At 42.4% G+C, this 18,685-nt stretch overlaps 1 protein-coding gene across 1 annotated transcript in view; it reads right to left on the bottom strand.

Moving 5' to 3' along the window:
- KIF16B (kinesin family member 16B) overlaps positions 1 to 18,685 on the bottom strand; it is a 290,249-nt gene that overhangs the window by 142,322 nt on the left and 129,242 nt on the right. The window contains exons 13-15 of the mRNA XM_077750214.1: positions 5,893 to 6,012; positions 4,961 to 5,012; positions 3,192 to 3,329 (exon numbers count right to left, since the gene is read on the bottom strand). Coding sequence (XP_077606340.1) covers positions 3,192 to 3,329; positions 4,961 to 5,012; positions 5,893 to 6,012 — 310 coding nt within the window. The remainder of the gene's footprint in view (positions 1 to 3,191; positions 3,330 to 4,960; positions 5,013 to 5,892; positions 6,013 to 18,685) is intronic.

Below are 18,685 nucleotides of genomic sequence, written 5' to 3'. Positions count from 1 at the left end.
AAAAAATTAATAGGCATAGTACAAAAACACTCAAATAAGAAGAGAAACTAAAGCATATTAAAACATAACAAACATTAAAATTGTGTGATACCTGTATAGGAGTAGAAAACAGAGTACGTGAACCAAGTAGAAAGCCACAAAATCAATACGTTGCTACGTGTCAGCGTTCATTTTTGGTAGAGTAAATTTCTTCAAAAGAGAGGTGGGTATATAGCATGCATGAGGTAAGGTTATAATAAAGGATACACCAATATGGAAAAAATTAAATTAGGTCTACTCCAGATGTATTAAACAATTAAATATTTCAAAATGAATTCCAAAGTTCTACTATGCATTAATGATGATATTGAAAACCAGTGCACGCCTCTTGTAAAATCCTGTAACAATACACAGTCACTACAGCAAGGTCAACCTCCCCTGACGTGCTGGGGATGCAGCCTGTACAGAGATCTCTATGGACCAGGAGACCTGTCTCCCACTTCTCACCATGACCCGTGCACCACCTCTGCCGCCTAGAAGAAGTGCATCAGGCCCTCCATCTGAAGTCCTAAGGGTGACAGACATGTGGGCTGGGTGTGTGTGTTCACAAATAGGACTGCCTCTGAAAAGCCCTACGTAGTGACCACCTGTCTGCTGGCCAATTATGGTATCTTTCTGGGTTCAGGGCAGAGACTGCCAAACGATTACTCTTCTGTCAGGCAGGAACCAGCCAGACAGAATCCTTGTCCTGATTACAAAAAAGCAGAAAATGCTGTTTTGGTCGTGATCACTGGGCACTTGCAGTGTCCTAGGTTTTGACTAGTTCCCGGCTACTGCTGACCTCTGACATTCCCGGCCAGCTCCAAGGTACCCAAATGTTTCCCCAGCTCAACTTACCCTGACACTAAAAAATACTAAGACTACAAAAACAGATGAAGAAATCAATGGATGAGTGGATGATCTGGTGGTAGGACCATGGGTGGATACTCCATTAGTTGCTTTTAGAAGGTCTTCAATGGACTCTATGCCCTTCCTACAAATGGATGACCATCCTGGTCCATTTCTGAGATAACTCCTTACAATTGATTTCTGCTCATGAATTCATTAGCACCAATGAATTTGTGAGCAGAATTTCCATCTGTCCAGTTTCCCCCACCTGTCCAATTCCTATGTCAAAGTAGATACAATATTATAGTATATAACCACAAAAAACTGTTATCATAAAGACTATGCATAATATACAAAAACGGGGGTGGGGGTGCTTAAGGCATATCAACTCTTTCTTTCATTCCTTCTTGCATGATTCAGTACAAAAGCCATTAGGTGGGACTGAGCAAAGCAGGCATCAGCATGGGAACGGGAGAAGTTCTGGTGTCTGCACTGGAAGAGTGAGGGCAGTGGCAGTGGCAGTCCAGCATGGGGTGTCAAAGCCTGAACAGGAGGCAGAGGCTCCCTGCAGGAAGAGGGGGCAGAATTGACAGGATACTGGTTACATAAAGGAAGTCGGGTTTATCACTATCAGAAAAGGGAGCTACAAACAAGAAAAAAGGAAAAAGCTAGAAAGAATGCTATGGTATTGCGTTGGATTAGAGGTACTGATATGAACTCCTGGTCAGCAACATAGATAACCGAAATGCTGAAATAGATACAGACATAAATATAGTTGTATGTGTTGTACATACACACAGAGACACGCACTTTTCTTAACTCTTATGATTGACAGAACCTGGGAGCAGCAACACCTCAAGAACAATGAACACCTCTAGTGTTCAGATCTTAGTTTCTGAATTCCATTCTCCACTGAGATGAACCAAGGCTCCTTGGATAACTGGCTGATTCCAGGAAAGCACAAGAGGTAAGCCTGGAACATCTTATTGTACCAGAAAGTAAGAAGTGCGCATCAATGATGGGGATAAGACACAACACAGAAATCAGCCTGGAGCAACTCCTACTCATCAAACCTGGGACTATTTGAGTATTGAAATAAATAATGATAGACAGACCAAGACCTACCAGTAAAATAGCAAGCCCAGTGATCCTGTTGATGCCTACAACAAAAATCCAACTCATGTAGAAGGAGGAAAATTACCATGTGGCAGCCATCTGAATAATAATTCAATCAGACACCCCCCTGCCCAAGATGGTTCCAAAACCAGAGGGTGAAAGTATGACAAAGAATGGGATATTTATGATCTCAACATCCTTCTCAAAGTCCTTATTAATAAAAAGGAGGAAGAGAAGAGTAAAGAAGCCTGCAAGCTCCATTTTAATTAAATGATCACAGTGGGCAACTCCTCAGTAACAGGACAGGGGAAAAACAGGGTATCATTTCTCGGAGAGTCCTGTCAAGAAGGCGCAGTATTAGTGTCACCATGAGGAAGGAGCAAATAGATGCTACACTTATGTAAAGGGACATTCTGTAACATATTTGACCTGCCAAAGTCCTAAAAGTCAGAGGAAAGCAAAGAAGCTCTTCCAGACTGAAAGAGACAGGCAGTTGGGGCAACTAAACGCAGCACATGATGCCGGACTGAATCCCGGACCCACAGTGGACACTGCTGGGCAAACGATGACAACTTGCGGGGTGTCTGAGCAGCAGATGGCAGGAATGTCCCAGTGTTCCTTTCCTAATGTGGATGTTTATGTTGTAATTATATAGGGGAATGCCATTGCTTAAAGGAAATAAACACTGAAGTATCCAGAGGTGGTGGGGCATCACATTAGCAATTTACTTTCAAATGCTTCTGAAACTAAAAAGTTCTTTGTACGATACTTGCAAGTTTTCCATAAAACTGAAATTATTTCAAGAGGAAAACAAAAGTTATGATGCCAGATCCTGTATATATGTTACAATTACAACCATCTACAAAAAGAATATAAATATGGTAATAAAGTTATTAACAACAGACACTGTGTTAAGGTTTTGCATTTGAAAGGTGCTTTTTTAACTTAAAAAATTCCTTTAGAGTCAAATTTCCATAAGAGCAATAATTTTTAAGACAACGATATATATGTTTAATTCAAAAAGACAACTAGAATTATAAAGAAGTCCTCCAGCAAAACAGGAAACAGCATAACGAAGCAAACAGTCTGCATCTTTATTATAACTAACCAGCAATTAATTCTAAGATGCACACGTTCTCCCATTACCTGGTCAACTTGCTGTCTAGCAACGACATACACAAAAAACTCTGAAAAACAGACACAGATACCTTGATTTAGGTGTGTGGCCTCCATGATCTGAACACCATTCACAGAGCACTGAGACCCGCTCAGAGGTATCAGAGTCACTGTCCCTCCGACGTTTTCAAAGATGCAGTGCTCACTCTCCAGGTCGAGGCCATGAAGAACTAAGTTGGAAAAACAAAAAAGAAAGATAATATCTTCTTTGTTATCTAGTGCAGTGATTCCCAACCTTTATTTATTTTTTCATACTGATACCCTTTCTTTTCCGTGTAAGTATCATGAAGTGAACATTCATGTTCAGTGAGAAAAGTGAACTTCCGGAGTTCATGGCATCAACCAATAGAATGCTGAATGTTACCTCAAAGGGTCTGGATATCACCTGTGTAAGGAAGTAATTTCTCACATGCTAATTCATCTCATTTTCAGGGAGGATATAGTTGAGTAATTTGTCCTAATTGAATACCATTGTATGGCTCAGATGCTGAATAAATTTCCTCCACCAGCCACCCAAAGGTCACTGTAAAACGGAAGCAACAAAAGGGCTCGGTGCGTCAAGGCCCTTCTTATAACCTCTGCACTAATAGACACTGCATTCCAGGAGCAGACACCAAAGGTGAACTTGGCCTGGCGTGGATCTTGAAAGGCCCAAGGAAGTCTCCAGAAGCTGTAGTGGGATGCACACTGCCACAGCCTGGGCCAAATCTGAGAGAACATGACCTCCACTGACCTCTCAGACCACGAGGCTGCTAACGTACCTATTCTTGTAGGACTATCTTGAGTTATTCTTATGTGGTGAGTGGTCAGGCATGAACATGAATGCCTGTCAAAACCACCTACACAATTTTAGGCACAGTTCTTGGCCAGCTTCTCACAAGTACAAATCAAATAGCTCCCACTACTGAACCACACTACTGAACTCTTCTGTGCACAGAAAACATGTGTTCCTACCACTCATCATCATTTACAGCAACCCCAAAGGTCAAACACACAATTTAACTATCAGAAGACAAGGCCTGACACCTAGTTCTACTCAAAAACAGCTGAAGCTGAGGACTTCTGGGAACTGGTTTTCAGCTCTCCCAGTTTCATAGCAAATAGTAAAACACAGAGAACTATGCTAGCTTTGGTGTGATGAAAAGTTTACACGTGGCAGGAAAGCAAGTCCAATGTCAACAATGCTAAAAACACCTGAGAAGACAGAATTCTTCCCCTGCCAATCCCCACCTTGTCACACACACACAGACACCACCCACCACCACTATAGTGGTCACCCAGATATGTTTTTAAAGCATAACAAGACCTGACCCTGCTCCCAGGCTGAATCACTTGTTATCTGTGTGCCTCGGCAAAGACTTTCAGGAAACCCAAAAGTCATACCTCCAAATGCATGTGTGCTGTGCACACTCTCCATCATCATTGCACAGGTAAGTGTCTGAATCCTTCCTGTTGAGGGGTCTGCTACCCTCTATCTGTGTCCATTGGCATATTTTCATCACTATCCCATTGTGACAAGAGTAGAGTAATTTAAATTACTCTTGAAAGTTGGGACAGAGTATAGAATGTATATATGGTGGGGGGAAGGGCTCACAGTTCCATTCTATTCACTAAACTAATTGCTCTGTGTCATTTGAATTGAGCTCAAAATTATAGAAATGCACATACTGATCAATACTGTATTTGAAAAAGAGGGTTGTTTTTTTTTATAATCACTTTAGTGTTAGTCATCCGAAAGAAAATTCTTCATTAAATGATTTTTAAAAATCACAGGGAATGGGAAATGCATAAAGATTCTCACCAATATCCTGTTCTGTTGAAGCATCTTCTCGACCAACATATGTCTGACCTTCCTACAAAGAAAAGTCAAATAGAATTTATTAGCAAGAACATGAGGAATGGCCTGTTTCTCCATTTTTCATGTAAACCCAAGCAAGCTGGTGGCCAATGGGCTGAGCAATGTCCCGGGCAGGCCACGGCTTCAGTGCAATTAAGAGTTCACTGAGGCTCTATAACAGTGTCTCATGTTGCCCAGAAAAAGCCCAGCTCCTGAGGCTTCCTGCTCAACAAGGGTAGGCTCCTATTTCTGGCATGCATCACTACTCTGTCTGTGACGATAATCTCACTGATGTTTCTTATCCTTCCTGGGAAGCTTCTCCTCTAGGGGCCAGGGGTTCCTCCTATCTAAAGATACAATTTACGGGAGCCTGCAAAGCCCAGATCCAACACTCTTCTCATTTTGAGTTGCAGATCAGAGAGAGGATACTAAGTCAAGGTTATAGAGGCAGCCACTGATACTAATGTGGTAATTCTGTTCTCTTGACACAAATTGCCAATTTGGGACCAGGCCCAATAATGTAGGCAGGAGATACGCTTTATAATTAGCCCAAGGGACTAGAAAATTACATCTAGCAAATCCCAGCTCCAGGTGGTTGTAATGTTCCTTCCCTGGTCTGCCTGCCTTTCTGTTCCTTACCTCCGTCTCACTATTCCACAAAGTAACAGGCTAAGTGAATGGATCCTCCTTTAGCTTTAGAACTCCAGAAACATGGGAACTTTTAATACCACAGAACACCAGTGAACCAATGAAAATCCCCAAAGGGCTCAAAGACTTGTAGTGTATTCTCTAATGTAACAGTTGTGTTCACAGACGTAGAGTATTACAGTAAACCCTGCTAGTGTCTAAAGAGAAAACTGAAACAAAATTATATGTTCCACATAAGCCGCCTCTACCTTCAAGTGATATAAGATGATTCCAGTACTCAGAAGGTCATCATCAATGCCAATCAAATGGGGCAGTTCAGAATCCAAAACAACTCCAATCCCTTCTTTCCTAAGGGCTAGAGTTTGTTCCTGAAATTAGGAGGGAAAGAAAAAGGTTACTTAGAGGAAAGAGAATGAACAATATTTTATTTCTCATCCAAAAAGCTGCAAGAAACATGGGAAACCTTCATGTTGGGATCCTGGCATATGGCAGGCAAAGTGAACTTGAAATATACAAAAAGCTCAATATAAAATGAAGTAAATTTATTGCCTGATGAATACAACCTCTTTGAAACCAAGCTCAGACCTTACCTTCCTCAGGAAAGCTCCTAGGACCACCCGACTACAAAGTAATCTTTCTCCCTCTTCAGAACCTTTATTTCACTTAATATCTAGATGTCTCCTGATCCGTTGGCTCTTCTCACCAGCTACTATGGTCAAACTGTGAATGTTCCCCAAAGCAACCCTTTCCTGTGCATTAGCAACCTCTGTGCCAGACACACTTGACCTACCTACCAGTTCATTCCTACCTATGTAAAAATTTGCTATACATTGTTCCAACAACACAACCGCCAAGACCACCCCCACCCGCCCTTGGCTCTGCATCTCCTCCAGCTATCCACAATTTCTCTCTGTCCCTTTGGAAATAATTGCCTCCGAAGTCTTCCCTACACTAGTGGTTTCTCCAATTCCTCCCCTCGCGCTCTCTTCTGAGCCCACTCCACACAAGCTTTCATCCTTGGGACTAGAGTACCCATACTCACTCCCTGATGACCGCATCTGGTCTCTGGACTTCACCTGCAATCTATATGCTGAGGAGTCAAATCTAACTGTCCAGACAGCCCTCTCTCTTGACCCCACACTCATGCATACATACACTCACTGACCTCAATGTATTCTATGGGGATGCCAAAAACGTAGCTCAAACTTAATACACTGAGAAACCAACTCAGGGTGCCTGGGTGGCTCAGTTGCTTAAGCATCTGACTTGGGCTCAGATCGTGATATCGGTGTGAGTTGGAGCCCTGCATTGGGCTCTCTCCTGTTAGCACAGAGCCCATTTCTGATCCTCTGTCCCACTCTCTCTGCCCCTCCCTCACTTATGCTCACCCACTCTTTCTTCCCCCAAAATAAACAAACATTAAAAGAAAAACTCAAACCTTGATTTCCCCTGCCTCCCAAACCTGTACACCATACCATCTCAGCAAATGCCAACCTTTTTTCTAGTTGTTCAGACCAAAAACCATGGCTATACTTTGCTCCTTTCTTTCTCTAAATCCTACATGCTTCATGTTGACTCTGCCTTCAAAATATGACCCAATCTGAAAACATCAAACCACCTATACCACATTCCTCCCGAGCCCCAGCCACCATCATCTTTCACCAGGATCACCACAACAATCGAGGCTACCACCCCTGGTGCCCCACTGGGGCACATGCTCTATTCAGCAGCCAGACAGATGTGAGGGCAGGCTGCTCCCCTGTTCCAATCCTTTCCCTGGCCTCCCATTTCATTTTTTAAATTTTTTTAAACATTTATTTATTTTTGAGAGCCAGAGCATGAGCAGGGGAGAGGGAGAGAGAGAGATATACAGAATCCGAAGCAGGGTTCAGGCTCTGAGCTGTTTGTTAGCACAGAGCCTGACATAGGGCTTGAACCCACAAACTGTGAGACCATGACCTGAGCTGAAGTTAGACACTCAACCGACTGAGCCACCCAGGTGCCCTGGCCTCCCATTTCATAGAGTTGAAAGCCCAAGCCTTTGTAAGGCTCTACAAATCTCTACACAATTCCCACCCTTGCTAACCTGTTCTCATCTCCCCCTACCTTGCATACTTCTGTCTAGGAGCCCAGAGGTTCCTGGGTGTTCCTCAAACTTGCCAGCCAATCCCCAGCTCAGGACTTTAGGTGTTGTTGTCCCTTCTGCTTTTGCAGTTGCTATTTCTTCTGTCACTGTCTATTCCTTCCCTTCCCCTAGAAGAGGGTTGGAAACTACTGGCACTACTGACCTCTTGGATCAGCTGCTTCTTCATTATGGGAGGATGCCTTGTGCACTGCAGGAGGCTTAGTGGCATCCCCGGCCTCTACCTGTTGCTATGATGCAGTGGGAAGTTCCTCAAACAAGAAGGAACAAAAGTAGGGAGGGAATGGGTTTTGTTTTGTGTCGTAGAACCAAGAGCTCCAGCCAAGGAGAAGCCCAGCTAGGTGTTTGACCTGATAGTCCCTTGCTAGGTGTGTCTCCACTGACAGCCCTTTTACACAAGCCAGTTTGAGCCAGATTGGAGTGGAGGACCCCCTGAGTTACACAGAAACCACCGAGTTGTCCTGAAGTTACCTTTAGCTCATTACAATATCAGGATCCCCGCCTGCAAGTGCAATTTTCCACCATTTCAAACATGGGATGTATGTACTAGCAGGCTAACATGCCAGGCATGCACAACTGAACCCAATGCAAACTCCTTGCAAGGCTCCTTGCAAGCCTATGCAAGCTCTGCCTCTGCCCCCTCATCTGCTTAATTAAAGCTTCCCGTACTCACCCCACGGGGAAATAGTGCTTTGACAGCTCCCTCCCTGTCTCCCTATTGAAAGTTCTTTGCTTTCAGTACTTCCTTGGGTTGCATTCAGTTTGGTGTACCCCAAGCAAACCTCTGAGTTTGGTTCCATACTCACTAGATACCAGTCGCCCTACCTCTTCCCCAAGGTGGTGACAACCAAAAAGTCTCTAGATACGAGCAAATATCCCCTGGGGAACAACATCAACACCAGTTGAGAGGAACTGCCCTGTGTGTGTGTGTGTGTGTGTGTGCGCGCGCGCGCGCGTGCGTGTGCGTATAACTATAAATAACTTGGCCTTCAGTTCCCAAGTCTCCACTCCAAAGCCACCTTCCCCATCACCCCACACAAAACAGTAATCACTAACCTCCTTTATCCTGCTTTGTTTTCCTCCTTAGCAATTACCACCATATGATATGTTATATACGAGATTATTACTAATCTGGACTAGAATATAAACCAGTGCCTCATTTCAGGTCTGACACATAGCAACTGGTCAGTATTGTCAAATGAATGAATGAGTGGTCAGGTACACAAAGTTCAGAGAAATGCAGGAAGAATGTGAGCAGCAGTGGTCAGGCAAGAGGCCACGGGTCCCTGTATTAACATCAGGCCCATCTGTGCCAAGATGAAAGAGCTCTAAAATCAGGCTTCTAAACAAATCTGAGATAAATTCCGAAGACTAAAGGTGAAAATTCCAGCTTTGAGGCTGGGCCATGCTGGGTTCTGACTGAGTCACATCCAAGAGCACAGTGCTGCGCTCTGTGATTTTAGATGTAGTGTGAGCCACAGGGATGCAAGCTCTAAGCTACTAACCAGCTCCTGGTAGAGGCTCTCTTAGCAGACCTCTTCCCCATCCCCACACTGTGACCAGGGCACAGTTCCAGATGGGAATACACCTCACATTCCTGGAACGAATAAATGTATTTCGTGTCACTTAAATATTAAAATGATGTCATCCTCTAGGTGAAGGATTCAGAACTTCACAACCTTATAGACAAGAGAGTTCCTAAGAGGTTCAGGGGAAGGGCAGCAGGAAGAGAGAAGTCCCCTGGGCCTTCATCTCTGCAGACATCTGAGTCTCAAACACACACCCACAGAAATGCAGTCATGCAAAAGGGTGATGGAATGAAATGCCCCCCCCAAAAAAAAGAACCCATAAAAATCACCACTTGAAAGAAAGCAATTTAATTTAACAACCATTAAACAGATACGCAGAGAAAATGACCAATGCATAACTCCGATTCAAGAAAAGGAAATGAAGCATATCATTGTTCTTCAATTACTCCTCTTATCAGCCAGGCTCCCATTGCTGGGCTCAGAACCTCAGGGTCCCAGGTTGGAGATTCAGTGATCCTGATTTACTGTACCAAGGCCCTCGCAAATCTTTGCTAAATGAGTACTCTAAATAAACCAGCCTCTACTCCTAGCTCAAGCTCTCAGATATTGGCAGAATGTGTGCTTTTCCTCCCGACTGTAGAATTCAAGCAGAAGTGGAAAGTATGTGCTTTAAAAAAAAAAAAANATATATGTTAGAGTGGAGAATTTAATCACATGGTTCTATTTCACAAAATGATGTCCTCACTGGAAGGTCTGGCGGCTCTCAACTGGGACAGTACTGCATATGCGGTTAGGCAGCCACTGTCAATGAATGTTCCAGGCCTCTAGGTCCATGTGAAGAGAACAGTGACTGTTTTCAAAAGTGCAGAGACATATGTATTTTCTTTCAGCATAAAAGTGGACAAGAGCCTGAGAAAAAGGCAATATTTTAAATTCTAATAGCTCCCACTCAAAGTAGAGAAATTGTTCTGGACTACATCCCAGTTTAGTTTCATATTCTTTTTTTTTAACCACTGAAAAATACTTCCTTTTTCCCTTCCTTGAAATAAGTCTCATAGACTTTGAAAATCATTTGAAATTCATAACTTTGGAGCCACTAGGTCAAAAGCATTACTTGTTCCCCCTCCTCCATCCCCATGCACACACACCAGCATGTTCTCATACACACTTCCATATACAGAATGGGTAACAGCTGAATTCAGAGACAGTCTTCCAGGACTGGGAGTGGGGGCAGATGAATTTATGATTAATGCCACTCTAAAGCTCTGTGACATTCAAGCTGCACTCACTACACGATATTATAAAAGTGTCACCTCATAAAACTAAAAACGAGGGTTTAAATCATTGCTCAAGTGAAAAAGTAATTTCAGACAAAAATATCTATCACGTATAAAATATTTATTGAGTGGCATCTACTGTTATACATAATTTATGAAACACCTCTTTGATAAGATGGAATATTCAACATAGCACAGTTGGCCGTTCCTTTTCAACTCTAGGAACGCCACATCCCAAAGACGTGGGAAATGGGAAAATATAGAGGGTTGCACATATTTTGTATTGAAACAAAGCTTCTGGCAACAGTAATTGTATAAAAAGGAAACCATAGCCTCACTAAAAGTGTCAAAACATACTATCGGCTTAAATACTACGTTCATTACATTTGCAAATAATATGTTCAATATGTTTGTCTGAACTAAAACATGTGTCCAGTCCCTTTACACTTGCTGCATCACTTCTGGCACGTTCCAGTGGTTCAGGTGAGTTATAGGTGGGGCTGCCTGACTCCAGGGAAGAAGACCACACAAGGGCTTAGTTCACTGGGAGCGCCCCATGTAGCCACCACCATACTTGTTTATAAGATTAAGCAGAGGTCTTACCTCTTTTAATCACAACCATATCCTCAGGATCTAGCATTTTCTGACAAAAGTCAACAGCTTTCCTCAATAAATGACTAAAGTGAAAACCAAAACAAGAAACTACCAACAACAAAACCATTTTTTCCCTTCTGAGAAGCCTCCTGAGAGCTGGATCTCATTTGGGAAATACTAGGAAAACTGGTGATGTGTCTGTCCCACCTAAATCAGAGCTAAGAATAGAAACTGTCACACCTCACACTGACTATGTCAGGTGCATACAGCTGCAGTGGGCACACAGTAGTCACTCAGTAAGTGCTGATTATCTGCCATGGTAGGGAGTAAGTGATTTTAAGTGGATTGTTTTTCAACAGCCAAAAATTAAATGTCAGAATCCTTTTTTTGAGGAAATGTAGTCTATGGAGAATTATGCGTTTCACTAGTGGAATCTTGTAGAGTTGCCTCACAGTATAAAGTGCACTTAATTTCTGCCAACTTGCCTACAACACTTAGCAGAAGATGAGAGGGAACGACACGTTTCCCACGGTGTGTGTAAAGAGGGAGGGAGGAAGCCAGGCAGACAGGAAGACTTTTATAAAAAATAAAATTAGCCTCTAGCAAAGCTACTTTTTTCATTACAAAAAACCGCATGTGACTTTATGTGAATTTAACAAAAGGAAAAGAAACTGAAGTATTTGTTGAATTTCAACCAAATGTCCCTTCACTACGAGAGCGATTTCCTACAATATCCTTCTAAATTAAAACGTCATGAAGCATATTTAGAGGTTCAATGGTGCTGCGTACGTACATTTTTCATATGTGCTTTGATTTTAAGCACTCTTACTCAAGTTTGTATGTGTTTGAAAATATCTGCCTCCCGCCCTCATACCTGCATGACACCTTAGCTGTGTTCATTTGGGCCACTGTTGGGTCATACTTCCTTACCCTCAGAATGCTGAAGACCCAGCTTCACTATGTTCAGAAACTGAGAGCTATTCTGAGAAAACACAAAGCTAGACTGACTTTTAGTCCCTGGGTTTTCTGCCCGGGGGAGGAGGGGGATATGAAGAACTTCTCCTTTATCTCTGAAATCCAATAGCTTTATTAAAATAGATTTCAGTACCGAAGCATCTGTACTCCAAATTTTCCTGGAATACAATACTAACCTGCACACCCAGTTCCTTTGTTTATTTCTTCATTACACAAAAACTGCCTTGTTTTCTACCGCATTTTGTTTCATTTGCTGACGGTCTACTTCAGGGATACCAATTATCCTTATATTACACTGTCTTTGTCTTCGTTATATTTTAGCCTCTGGTTACTTCACACTATGAGTATTTCATTTGTGTTTACTGAGATTATTAAGCCTTTACTCTTTTAGTAATTTGATTTCAATGGCGTCTATTCTTTCCCTTGGAATTTCTAATTTTATGTATTAGTGCTATACTGGATGTTGTTTTGGACCTCACACTCTTTCTTTAGGTCTGCAATCTCTTCTTTTTGTCCCCCAACCTCATTCTGCTTTTTATTATCATCTTGTTTTGTTTACTGACTTCACATTTCTCACTAGCTTTAGTTCCACAGAATGAAACAATTGTCAAGAACTCCCTTCTACGCGTTGAGGGATGTTTTCATCTAGATCTGGACCTTTCATTTTTGCATGCTACATACCTTTTTTTCTTTCTGTCTGTCTGTCCATCTGTCCACCCATCCCTCACTACAACTGTGTTTCTAGAATTACCCTTTTTCTCTCATCTTGCGTATGCTCAGGTGTGTATGCTCTAACACACAACAGGCAACTCCTCGACCCGTCCTGCCGTTCCTGTGATCTTGTCAAGTTCAAAGACTGAATAGCCTGCGTTCTATCACTTTTCCCTGCCAGATGGAATGAGAGAGTCACATTTCAAACAAAACACCCTAGAGACTCTGTTTGAATTCCAGGGCTCTGCCCACTCTTAGCAAAGGACATGATATATCCTCTACTGTGCTCCTTCCTCCTGTTTGAGAAGAGATCCCACTCCTAAGGGGAAGCCTGCTCCCAGGTCCCTCACCATGTCACCAGGCCTTCACTTGCAAAGAGAATCAGCTCTGCTTTTCACTTCTCCAGTGACCACCACCAGCTACTCCTATGGCTCCTCATATAAGAACAAGGAAATCAGTTTGGATCTCCCCAAAGTGGAGGGCTCCAGAAAGGGTTTTTAGAATGCCCTCTGATTCAGGGGCGCCTGGGCGGCTCGGTCGGTTAAGCATCCCACTTTTGCTCAGGTCATGATCTCATGGTTCATGGCCTCAAGCCCTACATCAGGCTCTGTGCTGACAGCTCAGAGCCTGGAACCTGCTTCGGATTCTGTGTCCTCCCTCTCCCTCTCCCTCTCTCTCTCTCTCTCTCTCTCTCTCCCCCCCCACTTGTGCACGCTCTCTCTCTCTCTCTCTCTCAAAAATAATAAACATTTAAAAAAATTTTTTTTAATTCCTTAAGATTAGGAACGCTGTCTCACAACTGTCTCCCTCTTCCTCGGCAGCCAGCTTGTGACTTTGTCATCTGTTCTGTATTAGTGAGTTCACAGTGGTATTTCTGCTACAGCATGGGGTACTTGCTTTGCTTTTTATTATTTCCTCCCATCTTTGAAACTGTGATGTCATCTCCAAATGCCTCTTTCTTATAGAATAGGATTCAGCAGCTTACAAAAAGGAAGAAAATAAAGGGTACTCCAGATTTGGAGGACTCCGTGAGTAAAGATATGGAAACAGCAAACATGGGTATATCACCAAGGGACCCCCGGAAATTCACTTTACCTGCTAAACCTAGAAAAATGGACTGGAAAGCCAGGTAGATGGGTTATTATTTGATTCAGAAAAGAGGAAGCCATTGAGAATTTTGAAAACAGGAATGGGCTGATACTTTAGAAGATGAATCTGGCAGGGATGTGCAGGAAGAATGGGAACAGAGGAAACAGGAAAGCGGGACTAAAAAGGACACTGCAGAGGTAGATACACTCTGTGCAATCAGTGCAGATGGACTGACCTTTAAACATCCTTCTCAACTATTTTACATATTCTTCCTAATGAGACATAAGAAAACTGGAGAGCTTGCAAGAGTTGCAAATATCTGATAAATATCCAAAAGATTTTTACTGCTAGGGGAAAAAAAAATCCTGACATTTACTAGTAATATTTTGCAGACAGCTCAGCAAGTGGGTACTGGTGACACTCACCAATTTGACTAGTGAGTGTTCTCAGGTAATTTACATGATTCTTTTATAATATAAAAATGATAAACCGTCATTGGCAGCACAAACTAACTAGCTCTGAAATCCTGGAAGTACCCCACAAGCTGACATTCACGCAAAAGCTACTATTTCTTATATGTTCTTCTGCACACAGAAGGAAATCTCTCTAACAGAGAAAGGAAACAGTGCCAAGGTGACCAGGATATCAATGAAGCTGTGCATGTGAACGGCCCTCAACTATCATCCTGTGTTCTTTCACTCTTTGTTCATGCAGCCTGAGTAAGGCTATGATGAAGAGAGGTATGAATCTCCTTCACATTCCTTCAGGAAATAACTGTTTATTTGTGCTGTGTTCCTGGAGAGAATGTGAGAGAGAAGTGAATAAAAATAATACTGGGTGGCTAACAGCATGTTCTATGACCCTACAAGGCTATTGGTCATATGTAATCCTTCTTGTGAGATCTCTAGTTCATTATGCTCTTTGAATCATATTCTGATTTACACACACACACACACACAAGAACAGTCTGTGGAAGTTAATAAGGGACTGGAAATCTACCATAACTGAAAACTGACACATAACCACAGACCTAGAATCAAGGGAGGACTGGCGATCAGCTTTAATCAGAATGAGGCTCCAGGAAGGAGGAGGTTCAGGTCGGAAGGCAGAATTAGCAATCCATGGCTTGGGAAACAAAACAAAACAAAACAAAACAAAAACAGAAGAAAGGAAGAATCAAGTGGGTCAACCTAGAAGCCACCCTTGATCCTTCTCTGTGCCTCAAATCCCCTAGCTAGACCATCAGTAGGTCCATCAGCTCTACCTGCACAACAAAGTCTGAATCATCCACAGCTTTCTGTCTCCACTGCTACTGACCTGATCTGGCTACCACCATATCCTACCTGGAGTCTCTGACATCCTCCATTGGTCCTTCTGCTTCCTCTTTTGCCATCCTATGATCTATTCTGCATATGAGCCAGAGTCACTTTTTCCAAACACAAGAGGTCATGCATAAAACCCTATGATGGTTTACATGCATTTACAATAAAATGACCCCAATGTCTCTCTTCATCTGGCCCTGGTGCACCTCTCCAACCTCGTCGCCCTCCACTCTCCACTTGACTCACAATGCTTCCAGCCATAATGCCTCCTCATTCCCACTGCAGAGCCTTTGCACATGCTATTCTCTCTGCCAGGAACATTCTCTCCTGACATCTTTGTGGCTTGTCCCTTCCTGTCAATCAGCTCTTACCATACATGCTGCCTGCTCTCTCAAAATCAAAGACACCAGTGAGTAAATGGAGAAGGTCCCCACTCAGATTAAGTTTACGCCCTACTAGATTCCATTCCCCTACTCCCAGGCATATATTCTATCACTCTACTGGGCTTAAGATTTTCAGAGCACTCAAGGCTACCAAAATTACATTACTGTGTGTCTGCCTCTCCAGAAAGCAAATGGTGGGTCTAGGACAATTTAGGCCCAGAGATAGAGAACTCAGGATGGGATCAGTGAGAGCCAAACTACTTAACATTATCATGACTTCTGATTCTGGGGCTGAGACTATCTCTGATCAGTCCTATTTTTATGCTCCTCCCTAGGCAAAAGCAATTCTTGAACTTCAAAAGAATACTTCAAATGGCCAGAATAAGTCAAACTTATAAGGGAATCTTGCTTAAATGTGAAGGTTTGATTCTAAAAGGCTGCCATCATAAATGATTTAAGAAGTGTGCAACACATCTCTACCTCCAGCATCATGGTGCTGATATCAGATTGGCACCTATTACATCAGGAAAGTTAGAGCAGAAATGTAAAAACCTTGCTTTTTACAGGACTTCGAAACAATCCACATGAAAGTACCTGTAGTCGAAAGAAACACATTTAGAACAGATGGTGAACAGTCCCAGACTCACCAGGGCAGAAACAGGAAGAGAAGAATCTGGCCACCACCTACTCCATGGCGCTAACAAACTTAAATTTCCTGGCATTACTGGCAGTCAGCCCCTATCAGTAAATAGAATTAATATTGCGCTTTTAATGAACAGAAACTCTTGGGGCAGTTCAATTTCCACTACACTTCCCACTACAGAAAACATTCTTTATTTAAACGCCAAACAACTAACTCTTGGCAGGCAGTTCAGAGACGATGCTGTATAGATCTTTCTGATGAAGCGGTCCTCTGCTGGCTGAGCAAATCACCCAGATGTTGGTATTTAAATTATGCAAAATGCATAATACCAATTAAACAAATTACGTGTGAAAATATGCAAGAGCAAATTTCCCCATATTAATATTTAACTAGACTTTTTAAGTAGAGCGACATCTTGTGATCACAAGTACGTTAGTTTGTCTGACCTAAATGGAAGCCTAAAAGACTCAGGAGGGCTGACCAGAAGGTGCTTGCTACAAGGGCATTTCTGTAGAACACAAATTTGAACACAGGTAGGAAACCTAAGTGAAAAGGTCACTTTAAGTGGCATGTCATAACCTAGAAAGCTTCACTCTGACATCTGCCTTACACTTTGGTCGAGTAAAGCTGATTTACTCTTGTTTTCTTACCCACAGAAAATGTCACGCTCACATCCACCTTCTAGCCTTTGCTCTATAATGTCTGCTTGGGATAGCCTTGCAGTCTCTTCCTCTGTCTGAATCTTATCCCATCGTTCCCCTTGCTGTGGGAAATATTTAGAGCCTACTCAGATCCACAGTGGACCCTCTCTTGTACTGGCCACAGTTAAGCAGCCTAACCACTCAGATCTAGTCAAGTACAGATTACTGACAGACATTAGCATCTGTTTATGGTTGTTTCTCCTGCTGGACCAGCAGATCACCCAAGGGACTTTTAAAAGAGAGAGAAAATGAGACAGAAAACGAAAGAGAGAGAGAGAGAGAGAGAGAGAGAGAGAATCCCAAGCAGGCTCTGCACTGTCAGCACAGTCAGCCCAATGAAAGGCTCCATCTCACGAACCGTGAGATCATGACCTGAGCCAAAATCAAGAGATGATGCTTAACCGACCATGCTACCCAGGTACCCCAGCATGAGTATTTTTTTAAGCTCCCAGGTATTTCACATCTGGGATTGTGCCATAATTTTCTATATTCCCCCGTATGACTGACACCTTTGTTTGGGGCCCACTTTGAGGATTTACCAAGTGCTACAGTTTATCAATTTGCATCCCCTCTGCATCCTCCATTTAGCTGCTTCTACAATTCATTCAACTAATATTTAATGAACTGCTACTTGCAAGATGCTAGTATATGCTAGGGATGAAGGAGTGAATAAAACAGATACCCCCCTTATATATTATCTATATCTCTATTTCATTGTATCTAATCTGGATATATCAATGTTATATATTGTATCTGTGTATCCATCTGTTAATCTTTAAATAGATTTATCTGTATCTACTTATCCGGATTACAGATGGTAGCTATTATCATTAACATCCATATCTTTGCTAACCTCCATTAGCATAAATAATTGGCATTAACCAAAATAAGAAAAGTAAACAAAACCCCAAAATTCACAACTAGCATGTCAGTTTCACCAAAAAATTTAAAGGTCTTGGTACATGGACAGAATTATTCCAAATAATATTTTATCCGACAAAAATCTTGTCCATGAGGAATCTGCACAGACTTTCAGAGTTGTAGCAAAATTCAACTCCACTGGTTCAAGCTGGACGCTGATGGGCTAGGAATGTTTAGTCATGCATGCCACATCCTTCCTCCTGAGTGTCACTGAATAACGCAGCGTCACATGCCAACAAATAGCACACAGGGCCACACGGAAACTGACGTGCCTCCGTATCAACGGTTTGGTACTATCTGCAGATGCCTGAAACCACAGACAGTACTGAACCTTATGTACACTGTTTTTTTCCCCAATATATATGTACCTATGATAAAGTTTCATTTATTAAACAGGCATGGTAAGAGTTAACAACAATAATTATAAAACAGAACAAGTATATAAGAACATGCTGTAGTAAAAGTTTTGTGAATGTGGTCTTTCTCTCTCAAAATATCTTATTGTACTGCACTCATATTTCCCCTTGTGATGACATGAGATGTTAAAATGCCTTCCTGATGAGATGTCAGGTGACTGACGCAGGGGTTGTGATGCAGCGTTGGGCTACTACTGACATTCTGACAATATGTCAAAGAGGAAGATCATCTGCTTCTGGACCACAGTTGATGGTAGGTAACAGAAACTGTGGAAAGTGAAAGTGAAGAAAAGGGGGGACTACTGTAATAAATTAATTCAACATCCTTTCTTCAAGG

Source organism: Crocuta crocuta, unplaced genomic scaffold, assembly GCF_008692635.1.
Source record: "Crocuta crocuta isolate KB4526 unplaced genomic scaffold, BGI_CrCroc_1.0 scaffold209, whole genome shotgun sequence".
In the NCBI taxonomy this organism is placed as follows: domain Eukaryota; kingdom Metazoa; phylum Chordata; class Mammalia; order Carnivora; family Hyaenidae; genus Crocuta; species Crocuta crocuta.
The sequence above is the reverse complement of the archived record's forward strand: the minus strand, read 5'-3'. Positions and strand labels throughout refer to the sequence as shown.